The sequence below is a fragment of the Schistocerca gregaria genome, chromosome 2, assembly GCF_023897955.1.
Source record: "Schistocerca gregaria isolate iqSchGreg1 chromosome 2, iqSchGreg1.2, whole genome shotgun sequence".
Lineage (NCBI taxonomy): Eukaryota > Metazoa > Arthropoda > Insecta > Orthoptera > Acrididae > Schistocerca > Schistocerca gregaria.
Window position 1 is genome coordinate 114240190 of NC_064921.1, and position 18240 is coordinate 114258429.

The window sequence follows — 18240 nt, forward strand, 5'->3', positions numbered from 1 at the left end:
CGTCTGATACTCTGCATTTCAGGCATTTTGGGCAAAAATCAGTTCTCCGTTTACAGTAGGCAGCCATGATTCTTCTAGGGAATCACAGCAGTGTAAAAGAAATAGTATTCGGTAGGTCGTAAGAAGCAAAGGTGACAATTATTTCGCTCGTAATATGAACACTACTCTTCTCACGTTGGCAGTATGGAACAGAATCCTTTCCTTACCGCTCTCCTCTACAACATCCTAAAAGTAGCAAAGAAAAAGAGAGAAGGCAGTGTACTGTTTTCTACGAATCAAGGACAGATGGCTAAAATAATTACAATGCAATAGTTGGTATGACATGTAACTAAGTGAAAACGTAGGACATACGCACAACAAAGATAGAATTACGTAATACAGTTTTCACAATATGTACTCGACCTCAGAACACTTATTAAAGAAGAAGTCATGAAAAATTTTTGAAACAGGTATGTAATGATGTTTATGAGTTCTGTTGCAAGTAATTGAGAATCTTCCTGTGACACTGCTCTCAGCATAGTTAGTTTATTTTGAAGAGGACGACTGCTGATAAAATCTCACTCTCAGAGAGACTAAAGTCGTGAGATCGAGATGGGCTGAAAGCTGTTAAGGATATTTGTCCTCGTTATGAACCCCGTGCGACCTAAGTGTACTGAACACACTGCCACACAACAACAACTAACAACTAGGCCGATAGCCTATACTCTCTGGCTGCAAACATGTCGAATATTTACCTGTGTGCCGCCATAGACTGCAATTAACGAACGTGCTGCTGTTGCAGGGTAGATATCACCAACGACAAAACATTCTGCTCGAAAGTTAGGAGAACGTTTTTGATGGAGCTGATAGCCATGAACACACACATGTCTGTGAAATCTTATGAGACTTAACTGCTAAGGTCATCAGTCCCTAGTCTTACACACTGCTTAACCTAAACTATCCTAAGGACAAACACTCACACTCATGCCCGAGGGAGGACTCGAACCTTCTCCGGGATCAACTGCACAGTCCATGACTGCTGCGCCTCTGACCGCTCGGCTAATCCCGCGCGTAGCCATGAACAATCTATTAAGAAGGTGAGCTGGTGTCATTTAGTTCAGATTCTACAAACACAGAAGAACTGTGTTACGAAATGCTGGACATGTTGGACACATAACAGCTATATTTAAATGTGAATAATCTGAAGATCATGTGTGCAACGAAGAGATTTTTACAAGGTTTAAAAATTCAGGGGAAAATCTAAGAACCGGTATGAAATATGACGGTCAAGTAATACGAGTAGTAAGAAAGACAAATTAAAGCCTTAGATTTTTTTAAATGATTCTGGGAAGTACATCGCTAATAAAGATGGTAGTGAGATAGATTTTGGAATCAGAACCTAAAATTTTAATTTCTAGACGTTGACAATTTCATGTGCACTTTTATTTTTAAATGCGAACTAAAGAATTTAGCGTCACTGACGCTGGTAGAGCGACAAAGACTCGCATAAGGGTTCCATTTTTTCACTTTAAGTGCAGAATTCACATCTGTGTTGTGGCCGTTGGCACCACCTTCAGAAGTGACCTTTATTAGAAGCATCTTTAGATGGAGCTTCCTCCTCACAAATATGTGGAAAACAAGGTATGTCATTATAGTTTTTCACCAAGACGGAGGTAGCTTCAAAATGCCCAAGGAGACGAAATTAGCATGTAAGGAAGCGTGAAACAAAGCATGAAACAAAGCATTTATTTCAAAACTGAAAACAGCCTATGCAAGAAATGAATTCAATGAAAAACTTTTTTAAAACTTTTTTTTGGGGGGGGGGGGGAGGGGGTCCACAGCTTCAACGTGTTCTGAGAATGAGAACGTGGTCCAAGTAGGCTGTACGCTGTTTATTATCCGTGCAATTGGGCTATTTCAATCGTAGGTCATTCTCAAGCACATATGTGAAATAAAGCGTGAAACGTAAAAACTGTCTTTGAAAATTATCCAGTGTTGAAATTGGCCCACAGCGCGAATGACAAACAGATTACAGCCTTCTTGGACCATGTTTTTGTTCTCAATATTTCCTGAATAAAGTTTCACCGGCTGTGGACCCATACACATAGGAGTGCTTGGAAAACTGTTTCAGCATCTGAAGTTCTCCGAAAACGTCCTGGCAGCAGATGCTGGACGAATTCAGACGTACTGCTAGGCTATTAAAAGGTGCTATGGATCATACGCAAATATCAAAGCAGCGTTCATCACTAATTTAAACGGTAATGTTTCATCTTCATGTTTCGGCGACGCGTTGACTGATCCCTCAGATTTCAGGGGTGTAGCCGCACAAATTCAATTTCTCCAACTATTATTTAGGCCGTATATCTGTTTTGAGTCGTAAGTAGAAACGCAGTGAATCATTAAATGAGTAAATTAGAGGCGACTTATTGGGGGGAAAAAAGTTCTGCATCCTACCTGTGAATAAGATAAGAAAGGTTGTGGCGCTTACAGAGGTATCGAGAGAGCTCAACATGCAAATAGACTCTCACCATGCACTGCACGATGGTTTGCGGATTATACATGCTTTCTGACTATTACAGGTACAAACGAATGGGGCAAGAAGTGGGCAATGACACAAACAAATAACTAGAAACGAAGAGTTTAGTCTTCGTATGCGACTGTACAGTTATGTCAACGTTATAAAGCTGTTCATGTCGAAATCTGCGACTTGGATGATGCGTATGTGGTGCATGCATTATGGTGCACTGGCACAGTTTCATGTGGCTGTCCGGGAATACGTAGAACGGATCTTCGAAGCGTACCGGTCGGTTATAATTAAAGGCAGCTACTCACAGAGGTCCAGTGTGGGCTGTTATTATTAGATGGCAGCAGAACGTGGCGTATATTACAACCTGTTAATGCGGAACTGATTTCAGCTGAAAAAAAAATTGGTTCTAATTTTGGCCACCAGGTGCAAATCTGGGGCTGTGAAAGAAATTCGTCCATATGTAATGGATTACGAACGTAAGTGAACAGAAAAGGTCGAACAAATGAGAAAGGAATAATGTTGGTGTCATTATTAACCGCAGTTTGCACGATTTGTTCTATATGAGCACCGAAGACGTACACGAGATGCTGTACAGCATCGCATTTTCACCTGGTTGCCAAAATTTGAACTAATTTTTGAGCGTAAATAGGTTCCGCCTTAACGCATTACAATATCTACCAAGTTTAGCTGCCATGCGATAATTACAGCGACAGTGGACTTCTGAGAGCAGCTGACTTTATAATCTCCGGGTAAATTGGCCGTGACTCACCAATACAACGTACTCCCACGTCCCCGGACTTGAACCCGATGATTTTAATTTATTTATTTTTTGTGTGGGGATATTTCTAGCTTTGGTGTATTCCGACCCTGTTGATAGCACCGACGAACTCCTCAAACGCATTATACATGTTCTTCGAAGCATTCAAAACATCACTGGGACTTTTGAATGTGCACGTGCATCGATGAGGGTTCAAGCTCAAGCCTGCTTGCACATAAACGTGTGACACGTGGAACACTTTTCAAGTGTATCTGCAGTTCGAATCCTCTGGTACTCTGTTATAAAGTGTGCATAGATTCAGTCGTAATACTTTCCGTGTCCAGAACTACGTTCATTAGGATTGTTTTCTTGTATCATTGTCATCTACTTGTCAATTTCATTGTATCTATAATACTGAAACAAAACACTCTGCATATGTGAAAGCAGAATGGTATATTCTCTGTAGATCTACGCTGTTACAGTGCCAAGTTGTGAGTACTTGTATGACAGTCTTCAAATACACGAGGGGCGCTTATTAAATAATACAACATGTTTTCTCTGCTAATTTCGTTTAAAATATGCGATATTTATTGTGTAATATCGTGAAATATTCCCGCTTCAACCCCAATAGTTTCATGTTCTGTACTATACGTAGTCTTCAACATGGCGTCTGTAACGGATTTGCGTTCCAAGCAGAGAACTGTCATTAAGTTTATTTGGCAGAAAACCAAGTTTGGCTTTCCTTAACCTATGTTCACGGATAAATCGCAGGGTCAATACTGCCTTGCGTTTTCCTGCGTTACTCTGGAAACCGAACCCTTCTTCCCCGAGGTTGGCTTTACCATTTTTTTGTTCTTCTGTAAGGAATTTGTGTTAGTGTTTTGCTGCTTTGATGTTTTAAACTGATAGTTCGGTAATTTTCACAGCTGTCAGCAAATACTTTCTTTGGAATTGGAGTATGAGGGTACTATGCCTGTCTCATACATCTTGTACATTAGATGGAAGAGTTTTGACATGGCTGGCTCTCCCAAACCTGCCAGTAGTTTTGAAGGAATGTCGTCTACTCCCGGGCTCTTCTATCGACTTACGTCTATCAGTACGCTGTCAAATTCTCGCAGTATCATTCTCCCACCTCATCCTTATCTACATCCACTTTCGTTTCTATAATATTGCCTTCACATCCCTTGTACAGCTCCTCTACATACTCCTTCCACCTTTCAGCTTTACCTTCTTTGCGTAGGACTGATTTTCCGTCTGAGCTCTTGATTTTCATACAACTGCTCCTCTAGTCCCCAAACGTATATTTAATCTTCCCGTAGTTGCTATCTATCTTTCTCCTAGTGAAATTTACTTCTAAATCCGTACATTTATCCTCCAGCCATTCCTGCTTAACCATTTTGCACTTCCAGCCAATCTCATTTTTTAGGCTTATGTACCCCTTTTTACCAGGTACATTTGCTGTATTTTTACATTTCCTCCTTTCGTCGATTAAATTCAATATCTCCTGTGTTATCTAGTTCTACTACGTCTTGCCGTTTTACCTATTTGATCCTCTGCGGCCTTCATCATTTCATCTCTTAAAGCTACCCATTCGTCTTCTACCTTATCTTTTCCCTTGTTCTAATCAATTGTTGCCTAGTACTCCCTTTGAAAATCTCATTTTACAAACTTCCTAGTACTGCAACAAATCGACAGAACGATGACCTATAAGAAAAGTGAAAATATGAAAGGAAATATATTTACATTCGCAGTTGCTGATGTTGATGTCAAAGTCATCAGGAACGAAGACTAGTTTGATGCTGCTCTCCAAGGTATTCTGCCCAGTGCAGGTCTGATAAAGTATTGGAAAATCACAAAAAGGACTATATCTTACGAAATATATGATAATAGAAATTAAACAGGTCGTTATCAGAATAGCAAACCACTTGAGTCATCACATAGCCGAAACTGGTGTTTGAGTGTAGGATGGCACTTGGGGTAGAGGGCAGAGGCAAGACAACCGAGACAGCCATCTTAATTGAATGGCGTCCAGGTATGTTTGCCAGACGTTCGAGCCTCAATGGCAGCCCATTACCGGATTGGCAGCTTCTTGGACTCAAATAAAGGTATCCACTGTACATGTTTGTTTTCTATTGTTCGTGGACAGTCGCAGCAATTTGCAATCATATGTTCGACATCCAAGAGAGCCAGTCTGTGATTTCGGTTGCAAACCTTATACAAGTTCAGCTAAATATTTTTCGGATCTCCCGCCTCAACTATAAATTAGTACCCAATGAAACTAGGATCATCTTATATAGTTTAACCCTAGAGAGGTCGCGCCTGTGTATATACTCCAACCACAGATAACATTGTCTTCTACCGTTCCATTATTGTTTTACAATTCCAAATCGGTACCAATACCTTCATTATCGCGTGAGCTAACACAGTGATTACTTGTGTTGTCATACAAGTGAGCAGCAGTAATATACGATAAACATCGACCTAGGTGAGACAAAATTTACGTTATGTGCAAGAGAATGCGACAGATACCGAACTAGCAATTATATACGAGATAATTAGTAGTTATGAAAATCGGCGTGACGACGGTTAAGATACAGCACACATACAATCTCGCTGATCCGTTCATGAATTACATCGACATGTATAGCAAATCATGGGGTCTAGCGACTTGCTCGACAGCAGTATTCAAATAAACAGATGGAATAAAAGTAAATAGAACAAATGTTGGATAATCAGTTAATCCAAGATGAAAATTTAATTCTTCCCCTGGTTTTTTCCTTCTCCTGTCTTATCACTGTTATTGAAATCTTAAGCGAAAGTGAAACTACTTTACAATGTCCCGCATTCCCAATCTGATAAATAACGTCAGAGAAATCAGGTCATGCCGACGACTGTTCTTTTTAATGTCCAAACGTGTTTCAGTAGATTTGTGCCATTATCATTTGTGCCATTATTGAGTGCTGTGAATGTGAAGACGTTTTACGTCGTGAATTTGCCTTAAAACATGTTATATCTATTGTGATTATTACGTTCTCTAGAAAGTTAGGTGCAGTAGACCTTCTTTGCATTATTATGCAGGTTGCTATCTACAGCGAAATGATTTTATTTCTGAGTTTCCAAATCATTTTCAATATAAAAACAATTTTGTTGCGTGAAAATATTTTGTGGCTATATTTTGCGGTTAATGACAATTATTTCAATTGTACCTGGACTCATTTACATATCTATTTGTTGAAGAACACGGCTTATTTTGGAGGTTCAAAATAAAACAATGATGACTGATACATAAAGCTTGAAAATCCCTCGCATTGATCTCCTTTATCGTCTAGTCCTCTCTGTAAACTTAACCATTCATTTTGTAGCCTATAACAAAACTGAAACCACAAGGCAATTCCTATCCTTTGACCTTTAAGTGGCAGCACAACGCTGATCTGGATGCTTCTGAACATTCGTAGATCCGCTTTCTCGGTCACCAGTGGTCTGCCTGGAATGCGTGAGATTTTAATTAAACTAGATTGCCGACAGCACCCTATAAGTGTGATATCACATGCGTACAGCGGAGCAGAACTGTGTTGCGTATCGGCTGTTATGCACTAACAATATTAATTAAATAAAAATGTTTTAATTTAATAATCTTTTAAAGCTTGTACTGCAGTTTTCCTTTTACAGTTAGAGCATGACGATTGGTTTCGGTTGCTTTCTACAACACTCTTCAGAGAGAGATGTGAATATGCAATGAAAAATATCATTAACCCAGTCATGCAATGGCATGCATTCGTATTATGTGCCGACATAAGTTTCATCGATCCAAGTAGTAAACCATAATCTCGTGAGATGAAATGCCCATTATTTGGAATTATACACCAGATAATATACAGAGAAAAATATTTGCAAAGGTAACAAAAATTGTCACAGCTTTTCCATAACCTGTCTTACTAAGGAGTGATACAGCTAGGCGTATAAAATAATCTTTATAAAATGTGCACCGGCTGAAGTTTAACATTAAAACGCCATAAGCCCAATGTGAAAACGAATTGAACACATTGCTGCAGGAGGAAATACGAGGGCTAGTCGGAAGTGAGGAACCAACGGTCGCGAAATGGTACCACTGTGAAAATCCGACGAGGCCTTTCGCAGATGTTTTGGGCAGTGTCTCTAGTATGCCCGTCGGTCGCATCAAAACGCTCTTTTCAGTTGTGAGTGCACTGCGAGCGAGTAAATGTGCCTAGAACAACAATGTCTCAGACCAAGTAGGAGGGCCTGCTGAGGGGCTCCGCCTTAATGAATGCAGCCCACCTAACACAACTGCCACACGCTTCCTTCTTCGTGGCATTTCTCAGCCGCACTCTGGAGGGGCAGTGAAGACGCGCCTGCAGCTTTTTCTGTGGGAAGTGTTCGATCACCCACAACACAGCCCTAATTGGCTCGGCGTGAGTATCATCTATGTTCATATGAAACGCTGGATACGAAGACAACATTTGGGCGCAGGCTACGCGCTATGGACCAGCATAGAGAATTATCGGAAAGCACAGGCGACTACCTTCTATGACGATGGTGTTGGAAATGTAGTATAATGCTCCGAAATATGTGTAAGTCGGAGGGCGACTTTGTGGAGAAGTACCTAGAAGGTGTAGCTAAATGTACAAAGAAAACAGTTTTGATTTTCACTGTTGTTCCCATTTTGCGACTGGTCATTCCTTACTTTCCGAACAACCCTCTTACTTGTATTTGACAAGTGAACATATACAGAGGATTCCATGTCAATCACAGGTCGTTCTCTTCAGCGATGAAATATGGTTAGTTTGCAAAATGAAGCAGGAAATGTCTTTGGTGAGAAGTCATTCTTGGAGAAGATGCCATCGAACAAGAGTACGCAAGGGAAACTAGTTCCAGCGCGTCGGCGCGTGGACACTAGTCTAACTCGCCGCCGTTATGGAGTACCTGACAGCTGAGGTACTCGAATCTGACCGGAAACGCGGCCTGCGGCAACAAGAAGACGCGCACCATCCCGCACCACTTGCAGCTCGCAATCCGCAACGACGAGGAGCTCAACAAGATGCTGTCGGGCGCCACGATCGCACAGGGAGGAGTCATGCCCAACATCCATGCCGTGTTGCGGCCAAATAAGACCGAGAGGGAGGCCTAAACGGTGAACGCCACTCGCTCACGGTTAAAAAACAGGTAATGCAACACATTTTTTTACTGAACGCCGGTTGGTTGTATTCAGGATTCCCGTACACCATATTAATCCGCACTCTTTTGGCTACAGAACCTTATTTTTCAATATAATCTGCGTTCCTAAAATTCTCATTTATGCTCCGTCTCAGATACTCAATTTTAGTTGCAATACACGTTTTGCTCACTCTGGATCATCTTCAGATCGAAGTAATTGTATCGGCAACCCGTTTTGTCTACTCAGAGCCACATATCAGAACACTCTATCCAGAGTGATCCAAACATATAATGCAACTAAAAATGTTCAGTAGAGACGAAACAATAAATGAGAATTAACGTAATTACCTAAATAACTGCTGAACGTTAAGGGACGATTATGTCGACTAAAGCAATCTCCGTTCAGTGGGACAGCTTTACTCCGCCTTACTGGGAGAGTATGTATACCCACAGGGTACCACTCTACAGGTTGACGTCTTGCTGCATCAATAATCTCCCCAGCATTCATATTGGTACTGAATCCTTAGGTACAATAGGTACTAATATTGTGTTTTAAAATTTTAAACGCCAGCGGGTAGGATTAATAGAGAGAACGAGAATCTTTAAAGGAGGTCAGTGCCTTTCTTAGCAGGTTCATTTAACAACCACAGAAACTTTTGGAGAGGTTCATAAAATCCTGTGGTACACACTACAAGCTTCGCGTTTTGGATCATGGAAAATTTAGCTCTTCAGTTTCCGAGAACGTACGATCCAAGAAAAATCACTCTACATTCCCCTTTGTCCTATACGCGTCCCACTAAGCGAACATGGCCAGACGTTGTGGCCGACCGGTTCTAGGAGCTTCAGTCCGGAACCTACCACAATTTTGCACGTCAAGGCTCCCAGTGATCGGCAGCCCGCGCGACCACTACGGTAGCAGGTTGGAATCCTGTCTCGGGCATGGAAGGGTGTGATGTCCTTAGGTTAGTTAGGTTTAAGTAGTTCTAAGTTCTAGGGGACTAATGACCACAGCAGTTGAGTCCCATAGTGCTCAAAGCCATTTGAACCATTTTTGAACTCCTAGAATTTGAACTACTTAAACCTAACTAACCTTAGGACATCACGCACATCCATGAGCGAGGCAGGATTCGAACCTGCAACCGTAGCAGCAGCGCGGTTCGGGACTGAAGCGCCTAGAACCGCTGGGCCACAACAGCCGGCTATCCAAAAGATTGTGTAATGATTAAAGTCTCCACCAACGATGACAGTATGAACGGGGAACGTACTTTCTAGCGGGCTAACTTTTTCTCGTAGGTGCTGAGCTGCTTCTGGAGATGAGTCTGGTGGGTGATAGGAAGATTCGAATATACGTTTTGCTCGGACTTGATACTGAGTTTCGTCCAAACAAGCAAAAACTGACCTACAATATCTATCTCGGTATATTACAGTTTCACTTTCATTGAGGTCAATACACCGCTTCCTTCCCCCTTAGGCAGTCTTTCTGATGTTCGGTTAGATTTACGCCAAAAGTTTCACCGATATCAGTCGTAGGTTTTAGTACTGAACAGCTGTTACGAACACACACAAAGGATGAACGACGACTTATCAAATTAGTTTCTGACGATAACCGATATGCAAGAAGAAAGTTGGTAAGACCTAAGAAGACATGGAAGGAATCTGTGACGACGGAACGGTCTTAAAAGTCTACTCTGTGAAATGATGAGGAATATAGAAAGAAGAAGCAATTGTCGAATTGTTCCGTTTGGTTGCACGCTTTATTGAGGATACAGCCTGTTATTTACGTCAGTCAACATTAAATAAACTTATAAGCAAGTTTCATTTACGGAGAGGTATTTTATCTTTGACAGCAGGCAAATGGCGCGGGAAAGTAAGAAAGAGGCTAGGAGAGGGAAGCCGTTTAAGATAATGTACACAATTGTGCAATGACCAGAGGATGGACCAGTTTCTAGGATACGGCAACAATATAACTCTCTAATAGAGTGTCCCACGTCCATTAAAAAGTATGAAACAAACTCGAGGGAATGACTTCCGTGGTACTAGAGGGAGCTGTAGAGGCAAAATCTGTGGAAGACAGAGACTGGAATACATCCAGCAATTAATTGAGGACGTAGGTTGCAAGTGCTACTCTTGAGATGAAGAGGTTGGCACAGGAGAGCAATTCGTGGTGGGCGGCAACAAACCAATCAGAAGACTGATGACCAAGAAAAAAAAATTATCGTTGGCGGGAGGACTGGAAGCGCATGCACTCGGCTTCGTGGTGCTAACTGAGTAGCTGCTTGATGTAGCAGTAGAAGCTCCAGGTCATGGAAACAGGCAACAGGCGACAGAGTGATGTGCTGCTTTCAAACCCCTCCACACCACATCCAATGAAGACACTGGCGGAGGCTGCAACGGTGATCGGTCGGAACCGATTGAAATGTTAGAAGCGGGAGGGAAGTAGAAAACTGCCAAGCCACTGTACAAACATACCTTAAAAACAGATTTACTGTTAGTCTCTTCAAAACTTTAAACACTTGAATATAGATGGTCAGCTCAGAGAACTTTAAACAAACTCTTATAGCTACCATTACAAAAAGGTATTTACTTTACAACTCGGTACAATATGTACAAATAATTCGGAGAATTTTCAAGTACGAATTTTTAACTTTAAAGCAAATTATTACAAGTCACAATTTCACAAATGGCTGTCTCGAGAATTCACTCAAGAGAATCAATTAAACAACAGATACAAATGGCTGTAATCCTTGCGAATACATTGGCAACGAAGGGAATAACGGTAGTACTTTAATTGTGTGTGCATGTGTGTGTGTGTGTGTGTGTGTGTGTGTGTGTGTGTTTTGTGTGTGCGGGGGAGGGAGGGGGCGGTATGCGCCACAATATTGGTATTAATTTTACAGATGGTGGGTATTTCAGTGCAGTTGCTGCCCTTTTATAACAGTCGACCTCTTGACCCTACTGCTTAAACCTGTTAGCACCAGGAGCAGATTAGAAGTCACAGCGCTTAATTAAGATGTTTAATAACAGCAACAAACATGTGTAACCCTTCTGCCCACACACACACACATACACACACACACACACACACACACACACACACACACACACACACACACACACACACACACAACATTTGCAATTAAAGCAATTATAATTCAGCTTACCTTCCATTCAGAAAGCTGTTGCACTCAGCGACTGTTATATTGACTTGTAAATTATAGGCTGCAGCGATCAGTCGTCATTTTTAAATTTTATTATGCATTCTCAATACAGTATTATTTTTTCCTGACCAACAGACATTACATGCACTGAGCAAAAATAATAGTGTATTGAGAACGGCTAGCTTTTAGCCGAAATCTAGATCTGGAAAATAAAATTTAAAAAGGACGTCTGATGGCTGCAATCTATAATTTACTAGGTAATTATAAGTATTAGATATAACTCTTGGCATTAAACACCATTAATCTATTTGATTTTAAACTCTAAATTTAGCCGTCAGTGAATTGAGCCAATGGATGATTGCTCCCTCCCGGACCAACTTAACAAAACAACAAAATGAATGACTTCCAGACATTCCATGTAAGAAGTAACTATATACCAATGCAAAAAAGAGCCCTCAACTTTATGAAACGATTCTGTGTCAACAGCAGTTGAAGGTTACTCGTATTCCACACGCACTTAATAAGTCTACATTTACTTCACAAACACCTTCTCGGCTAACGGGATGCAACAGGGTCATCCCAATTAATCGTACTGGAATTGTAAGCAATTCAGCAATCATCGGTCCAGCTAATCTTCACATAACAGTTGAGTAAAAGGAACTCCCCTTAAAGCCCAAAATCTCTAAATTACGGTAAACAATAACCATAGAAAACGATAGTTAGTTAAATATGAACAGGATAATACATTACAGCCAGCTGAAGTTAAGACATTTCTTAACGGGCGAAAGAAACTTGAGCAGTACAACGCAAGCAAATTACTAATATTAAATCAATTCAACCGGCTTTTTCGTAATTTATATTCGTCAGTAGCGCAATTCGCTGACAGAATAGTATATAACAGTGTGAGTGTATTCGTATTTCTACTGTACCCAGGCTATGGGACACACTAATGCTTTAAACAGCCATTTAGCCACCGAACCCACCAAACCGACGAACGGTCACCGCCGTTTGAGAACATCAATGCAGATTGGCCCCTCAAACTGCGGACACCACGTCCCTCACTGCACGGCCCGTTCGCTCTCTCACTCACAATGCAAACAGCCGCATGACCGGCCGACTCGAGGAGTACCCTCGCACCATCGCTGAATCAAACTTGAAGGACTCGTGGGCAACCGACACGCCACTCGCGCTTAAGTAATCTTCCTGCCAAATATCCTCAGACCAGAGTCTCTGATCGGAAGACAAAACCGCAAGGACGGCCATCGATAAGCAGATGCACTACTCTGGACGCGCAGTCAGTGCGCTCGGCTCACCGATGAGCCCTTCGGGACCTGCGGACGCAGTTTATAAGTTACGCTTGCCTTTTATGAACAAGTAGTCAGAGTAGGTAGTCTTTTTTAAGGTCGAGATCAAAAATCAAAATCCACGTTCAGGGACGAGCTGACGATCTATATCTTCTAAAAAATTTTACATTCAGTATTTTGTAGTTCGTATCTGCCCCAATGTATTCCGCACCGTCCCTATAAAGCTTCTTACACAGTCAAGTTAATCGTGTCCAGCATGTCTTACATGTGGCAGCATGGGGAGGGGCGCCATCTTGCTTGGAAGTGCTACATTCCACCAGGTGTTTATCAGTCAAGCTAGGGAAGATGCGATTCTGTAACGTATCGGTGTACCTCGCAGCTGTAACGCTGACATTTTACACACGACTCTCATGCGGCGTCGCTGACCTGCTGCTGTCCAGCGCTATCTTTTCGCATCATTTTGCACTCGTCCTTGGTGCCATTTCAGGCACCTCCGTTTTGTGATGCTTCTGGTGTGCATATCTCTGTCCGGCACATTTTAACAGACTGCATTTTACCTCTCTTTTTACGGTTTTCCGTTAGTAGTGCATTTTCATATGTTAAAGAACTTTTGAATGAAGTTGTAAATTGATAAATGGGTTTCCTACGACTTTGTCTAATAACAAGTAAAAGAAAAAGGATGATAGACTCTATGACTAGGAAACGAAGTGTCCAACATTAGAAACATTCGAGCTCACAGCATGTCTTAGTGATAGAGGGTGTAGCATCCTTGTGAAAGGGTTTTACAAGGATGGATGATGTTGTGATAGTGGGTGGAGCGGGAAAAAATAGTGATACCGATCAGGGCTACAGTACTGAGAGTGACTTATTAAGTGGCTGTTAGCAAAATCCATAAGAGAAGTGGGGCACTAAAACTCATGACAGGACCTCTTCTTTAGGTTAAGCTCAGTGTCCACTGATACAACATTTAAAGAAATCAAGCATAAATAGAAACTCGGAAACGCAGTAACCAGAATCTTATAAAAGTATAGTGAAAAATAATGTTAGTATGTTGCACCAGAATATCAAGGGATTAAAAAACATAGTAGATGAAATTATTGTTTGTCTGGAAGATTTAGAAACAGAGAATAAATATATGTGCTACGCCTGTCTGAACATCATATGGTCACTGATATGGAAAAGGTAAATGTAAGTGGGTATAAACCTTCAGCACATGTAAGTAGAAAGGAGGAATTGCTATACACACTGATGAGACAAAACATTATGACCATCTGCCCAGTAGCATGCTTGTCCGACTTTGGAACAAAATACTTCACTATTTCTGCATATCATGGACCCGTCAATTCGTTGGTAGATTTGTGGAGGATGGGTCTCATAGCATTTACATCAGGCGAATTTGGTCGCCGAGACATCAACGTGAGTTCGCTATAATGCTACACAAACCGCTGCAGTACGGTTCTGGCTCCGGGACAGCTGTCAGTTTGTCTCCAATTGTTACCAAAGATCCCATGCATACGCAGGAGAATGTCTCCCGTAGCATAATACTGCTTCCAACAGCCTAAGGTCATGGCACTGGACATTTCGAGCCGCTGTTCACCTCGGTGAAGGCCTTTGTGGAGACGACCATCGTGAGCCGTGGCGGGTGGCGCTAGAGTGTTCGATTTGCATCGGCGATATCGATATTCGGCTGTCCTGCTGTCTTCGATTGCTCCCCCGGCGGGTTTTCCGGGCGAATGTGTAACGAGTGAGTCTGCGTTCGGCGTTCAACGAGCCAACTTCAACTGAAAACAAGCCCTCGTCCGTAACCGTGGTGCATGGGCCTCGCCGTTCTCGCCGCCCTTATCTTTTGGTGCGCACCAGATTTACGGCGCCGATAAAATGGCTCTGAGCACTATGGGACTGAGTTCATCAGTCCCCTAGAATTTAGAACTACTTAAACCTACCTAACCTAAGGACATCACGCACATCCATGCCCGAGGCAGGATTCGAACCTGTGACCGTAGCGGTCGTGCTGGGTGGTGATCACTGGGAGCCTTGACGTGCAAAATTGTGGTGTGTTCGTCGTTTCACGCTGAACAGCTTCCTAGCTCGTAATCTTCAAGCTCCAAATCACGTATGACTTCTATTCTGCGTTTAACTGATATTCCTCATTCCGTTTTTGATCATCCCTGGAGCGTGTGTTTTAAGTGGTTTCCATGCAAATTTATACTTGTTTTAGAACACAGTGTCAGCTTTGGGACTGGCTTTGGTATGTTTATTTAATGCTGAAAGTGCCTTAAAGCAACTGCAAGTGATGTCTAAGTTTCCTGCTAATTTACTGGGAGACGGGTAATGTTTGAGTGTTGCTCCTTAAGAAATTGGGGGCGTGCTTAATATATATTCCAGTGTGGCTGTGATTTCACCTTGTTTTCATTCCAATCTATTTGTGCTGCAGGTCATTTGTTAAGACTGCTCATTCTCTGGCGTAGGTGTGGTTATGGATCCTTGTCAACCACAGATTGTAGTGCCGGTGAAAAAAGAACACATTGACACCGGTGTGTCAGACCCACCATACTTGCTCCGGACACTGCGAGAGGGCTGTACAAGCAATGATCACACGCACGGCACAGCGGACACACCAGGAACCGCGGTGTTGGCCGTCGAATGGAGCTAGCTGCGCAGCATTTGTGCACCGTCGCCGTCAGTGTCAGCCAGTTTGCCGTGGCATACGGAGCTTCATCGCAGTCTTTAACACTGGTAGCATGCTGCGACAGCGTGGACGTCAACCGTATGTGCATTTGACGGACTTTGAGCGAGGGTGTATAGTGGGCATGCGGGAGGCCGGATGGACGTACCGCCGAATTGCTCAACACGTGGGGCGTGAGGTCTCCACAGTACATCGGTGTTGTCGCCAGTGGTCGGCGGAAGGTGCACGTGCCCGTCGACCTGGGACCGGACCGCAGCGACGCACGGATGCACGCCAAGACCGTAGGATCCTACGCAGTGCCGTAGGGGACCGCACCGCCACTTCCCAGCAAATTAGGGACACTGTTGCTCCTGGGGTATCGGCGAGGACCATTCGCAACCGTCTCCATGAAGCTGGGCTACGGTCCCGCACACCGTTAGGCCGTCTTCCGCTCACGCCCCAACATCGTGCAGCCCGCCTCCAGTAGTGTCGCGACAGGCGTGAATGGAGGGACGAATGGAGACGTGTCGTCTTCAGCGATCAGAGTCGCTTCTGCCTTGGTGCCAATGATGGTCGTATGCGTGTTTGGCGCCATGCAGGTGAGCGCAACAATCAGGACTGCATACGACCGAGGCACACAGGGCCAACATCCGGCATCATGGTGTGGGGAGCGATCTCCTACACTGGCCCTACACCTCTGGTGATCGTCGAGGGGACACTGAATAGTGCACGGTACATCCAAACCGTCATCGAACCCATCGTTCTACCATTCCTAGACTGGCAAGGGAACTTGCTGTTCCAACAGGACAATGCACGTCCGCTTGTATCCCGTGCCACCCAACGTGCTCTAGAAGGTGTAAGTCAACTACCCTGGCCAGCAAAATCTCCGGATCTGTCCCCCATTGAGCATGTTTGGGACTGGATGAAGCGTCGTCTCACGCGGTGTGCACGTCCAGCACGAACGCTGGTCCAACTGAGGCGCCAGGTGGAAATGGCATGGCAAGCCGTTCCACAGGACTACATCCAGCATCTCTACGATCGTCTCCATGGGAGAATAGCAGCCTGCATTGCTGCGAAAGGTGGATATACACTGTACTAGTGCCGACACTGTGCATGCTCTGTTGCCTGTGTCTATGTGTCTGTGGTTCTGTCAGTGTGATCATGTGATGTATCTGACCCCAGGAATGTGTCAATAAAGTTTCCCCTTCCTGGGACAATGAATTCACGGTGTTCTTATTTCAATTTCCAGGAGTGTATAAGTATATACCGTCTGCTATGTGACCCTGTGCAAATGCCGTGGGGAGTGAACGCCCGTATTGCCTGCCAGCCGTAGCGTTATTGCTTCCAAACACTGCTGTGGGCCTTAACGATGTTCTCTGAAGTTAAGGGCAATTTGAGAATCATTATGCGTCATTATGTCCGTTAGTTGAGGCTACCTTGTTGATATTGGCGGGTCTGTAAGTCATTTTATCGGTTGAGTTATTACTAGCCATTCTTATTTAACACTTATGTTAATCATTTGTGGGTCTTTAATGAACGTGCAGCTTGTTATTATTCCTGTGTGCAAGTTTTGCGTCCTTGGCTGGCTCACTATGCATTTGAATTATAAGCTTGTTTCACTGTTGACCTTTATATCGGCAGCTCAGTTTCATTAAGCTTTAAGGTCTCTTTGTTCTTTATGAAGTTGCGGTATTATGTGGCTGTGTCACTTTGGTTGGAAATGTATAGCGTTAATACTCTCTTGAGACATGGTTACACAAGAACGATTGTTTGTGATTGATTATTCACCGTGCCTACTATCAATGATTTTGGTTGCGGACGCAAAATAATATGTTTCTTATTCGTGTTTGTGTTCCAAATGGCTCTGAGCACTATGCGACTTAACTTCTGAGGTCATCAGTCGCCTATAACTTAGAACTATTGAAACCTAACTAACCTAAGGACATCACACACATTAATGCCCGAGGCACGATTCGAACCTGCGACCGTAGCAGTCGCTCCTTTCCAGACTTTAGCGCCTAGAACCGCACGACCACTCTGGCCGTTTTCGAGATACTGGATTACAGGCACCCTTTATTTTTTATTACATATTCGTGTATTACGTAGAGAAATATGAATGTTTTAGTTGGACCACTTTTCTCGCTTTGTGATAGATGGCCCTGTATCAGTCAAAAAATATGGCTCACAATTTTAGACCAACAGTTGGTAACAGGTCGGTTATTTAAATTAATAGACATAACTTAGGTACGTTTGAAAATTTTATTTTGGTTGTTCCAATGTGATACATGTACCTTTGTGAACTTATCACTTCTGAGAACGCATGCTGTTACAGTGTGATTACCTGTAAATACCACATTAATGCCATAAATTCTCAAAATGCTGTCCTGCAACCTCAATGCATTTGGCAATACGTGTAACGACATTCCTCTCAACAGCGAGTAGTTCGCCTTCCGTAATGTTCGCACATGCATTGACAATGCGCTGACATCGCTGTCAGGCGTCGTCGGCGGATCACGAAAGCAAATATCCTTCAACTTTCCCCACAGAAGGAAATCAGGGTCAACTTTCCCCACAGAAAGAAATGCGGGGACGTCACATCGGGTGAACGTGCGGGCGATGGTATCGTGTTTCGACGACGAGTTCACCTGTCAAGAAATATGCTATTCAATAGCGCTTCA

General features: G+C 43.1%; 1 protein-coding gene across 1 annotated transcript in view; it reads left to right on the forward strand.

Moving 5' to 3' along the window:
• The window catches only part of LOC126335665 (uncharacterized), a 67184-nt gene that overhangs the window by 5129 nt on the left and 43815 nt on the right, over positions 1-18240 (forward strand). Inside the window, exon 3 of the mRNA XM_049999120.1 lies at positions 16812-16815. Within this exon, the coding sequence (XP_049855077.1) occupies positions 16812-16815 (4 nt within the window). The remainder of the gene's footprint in view (positions 1-16811; positions 16816-18240) is intronic.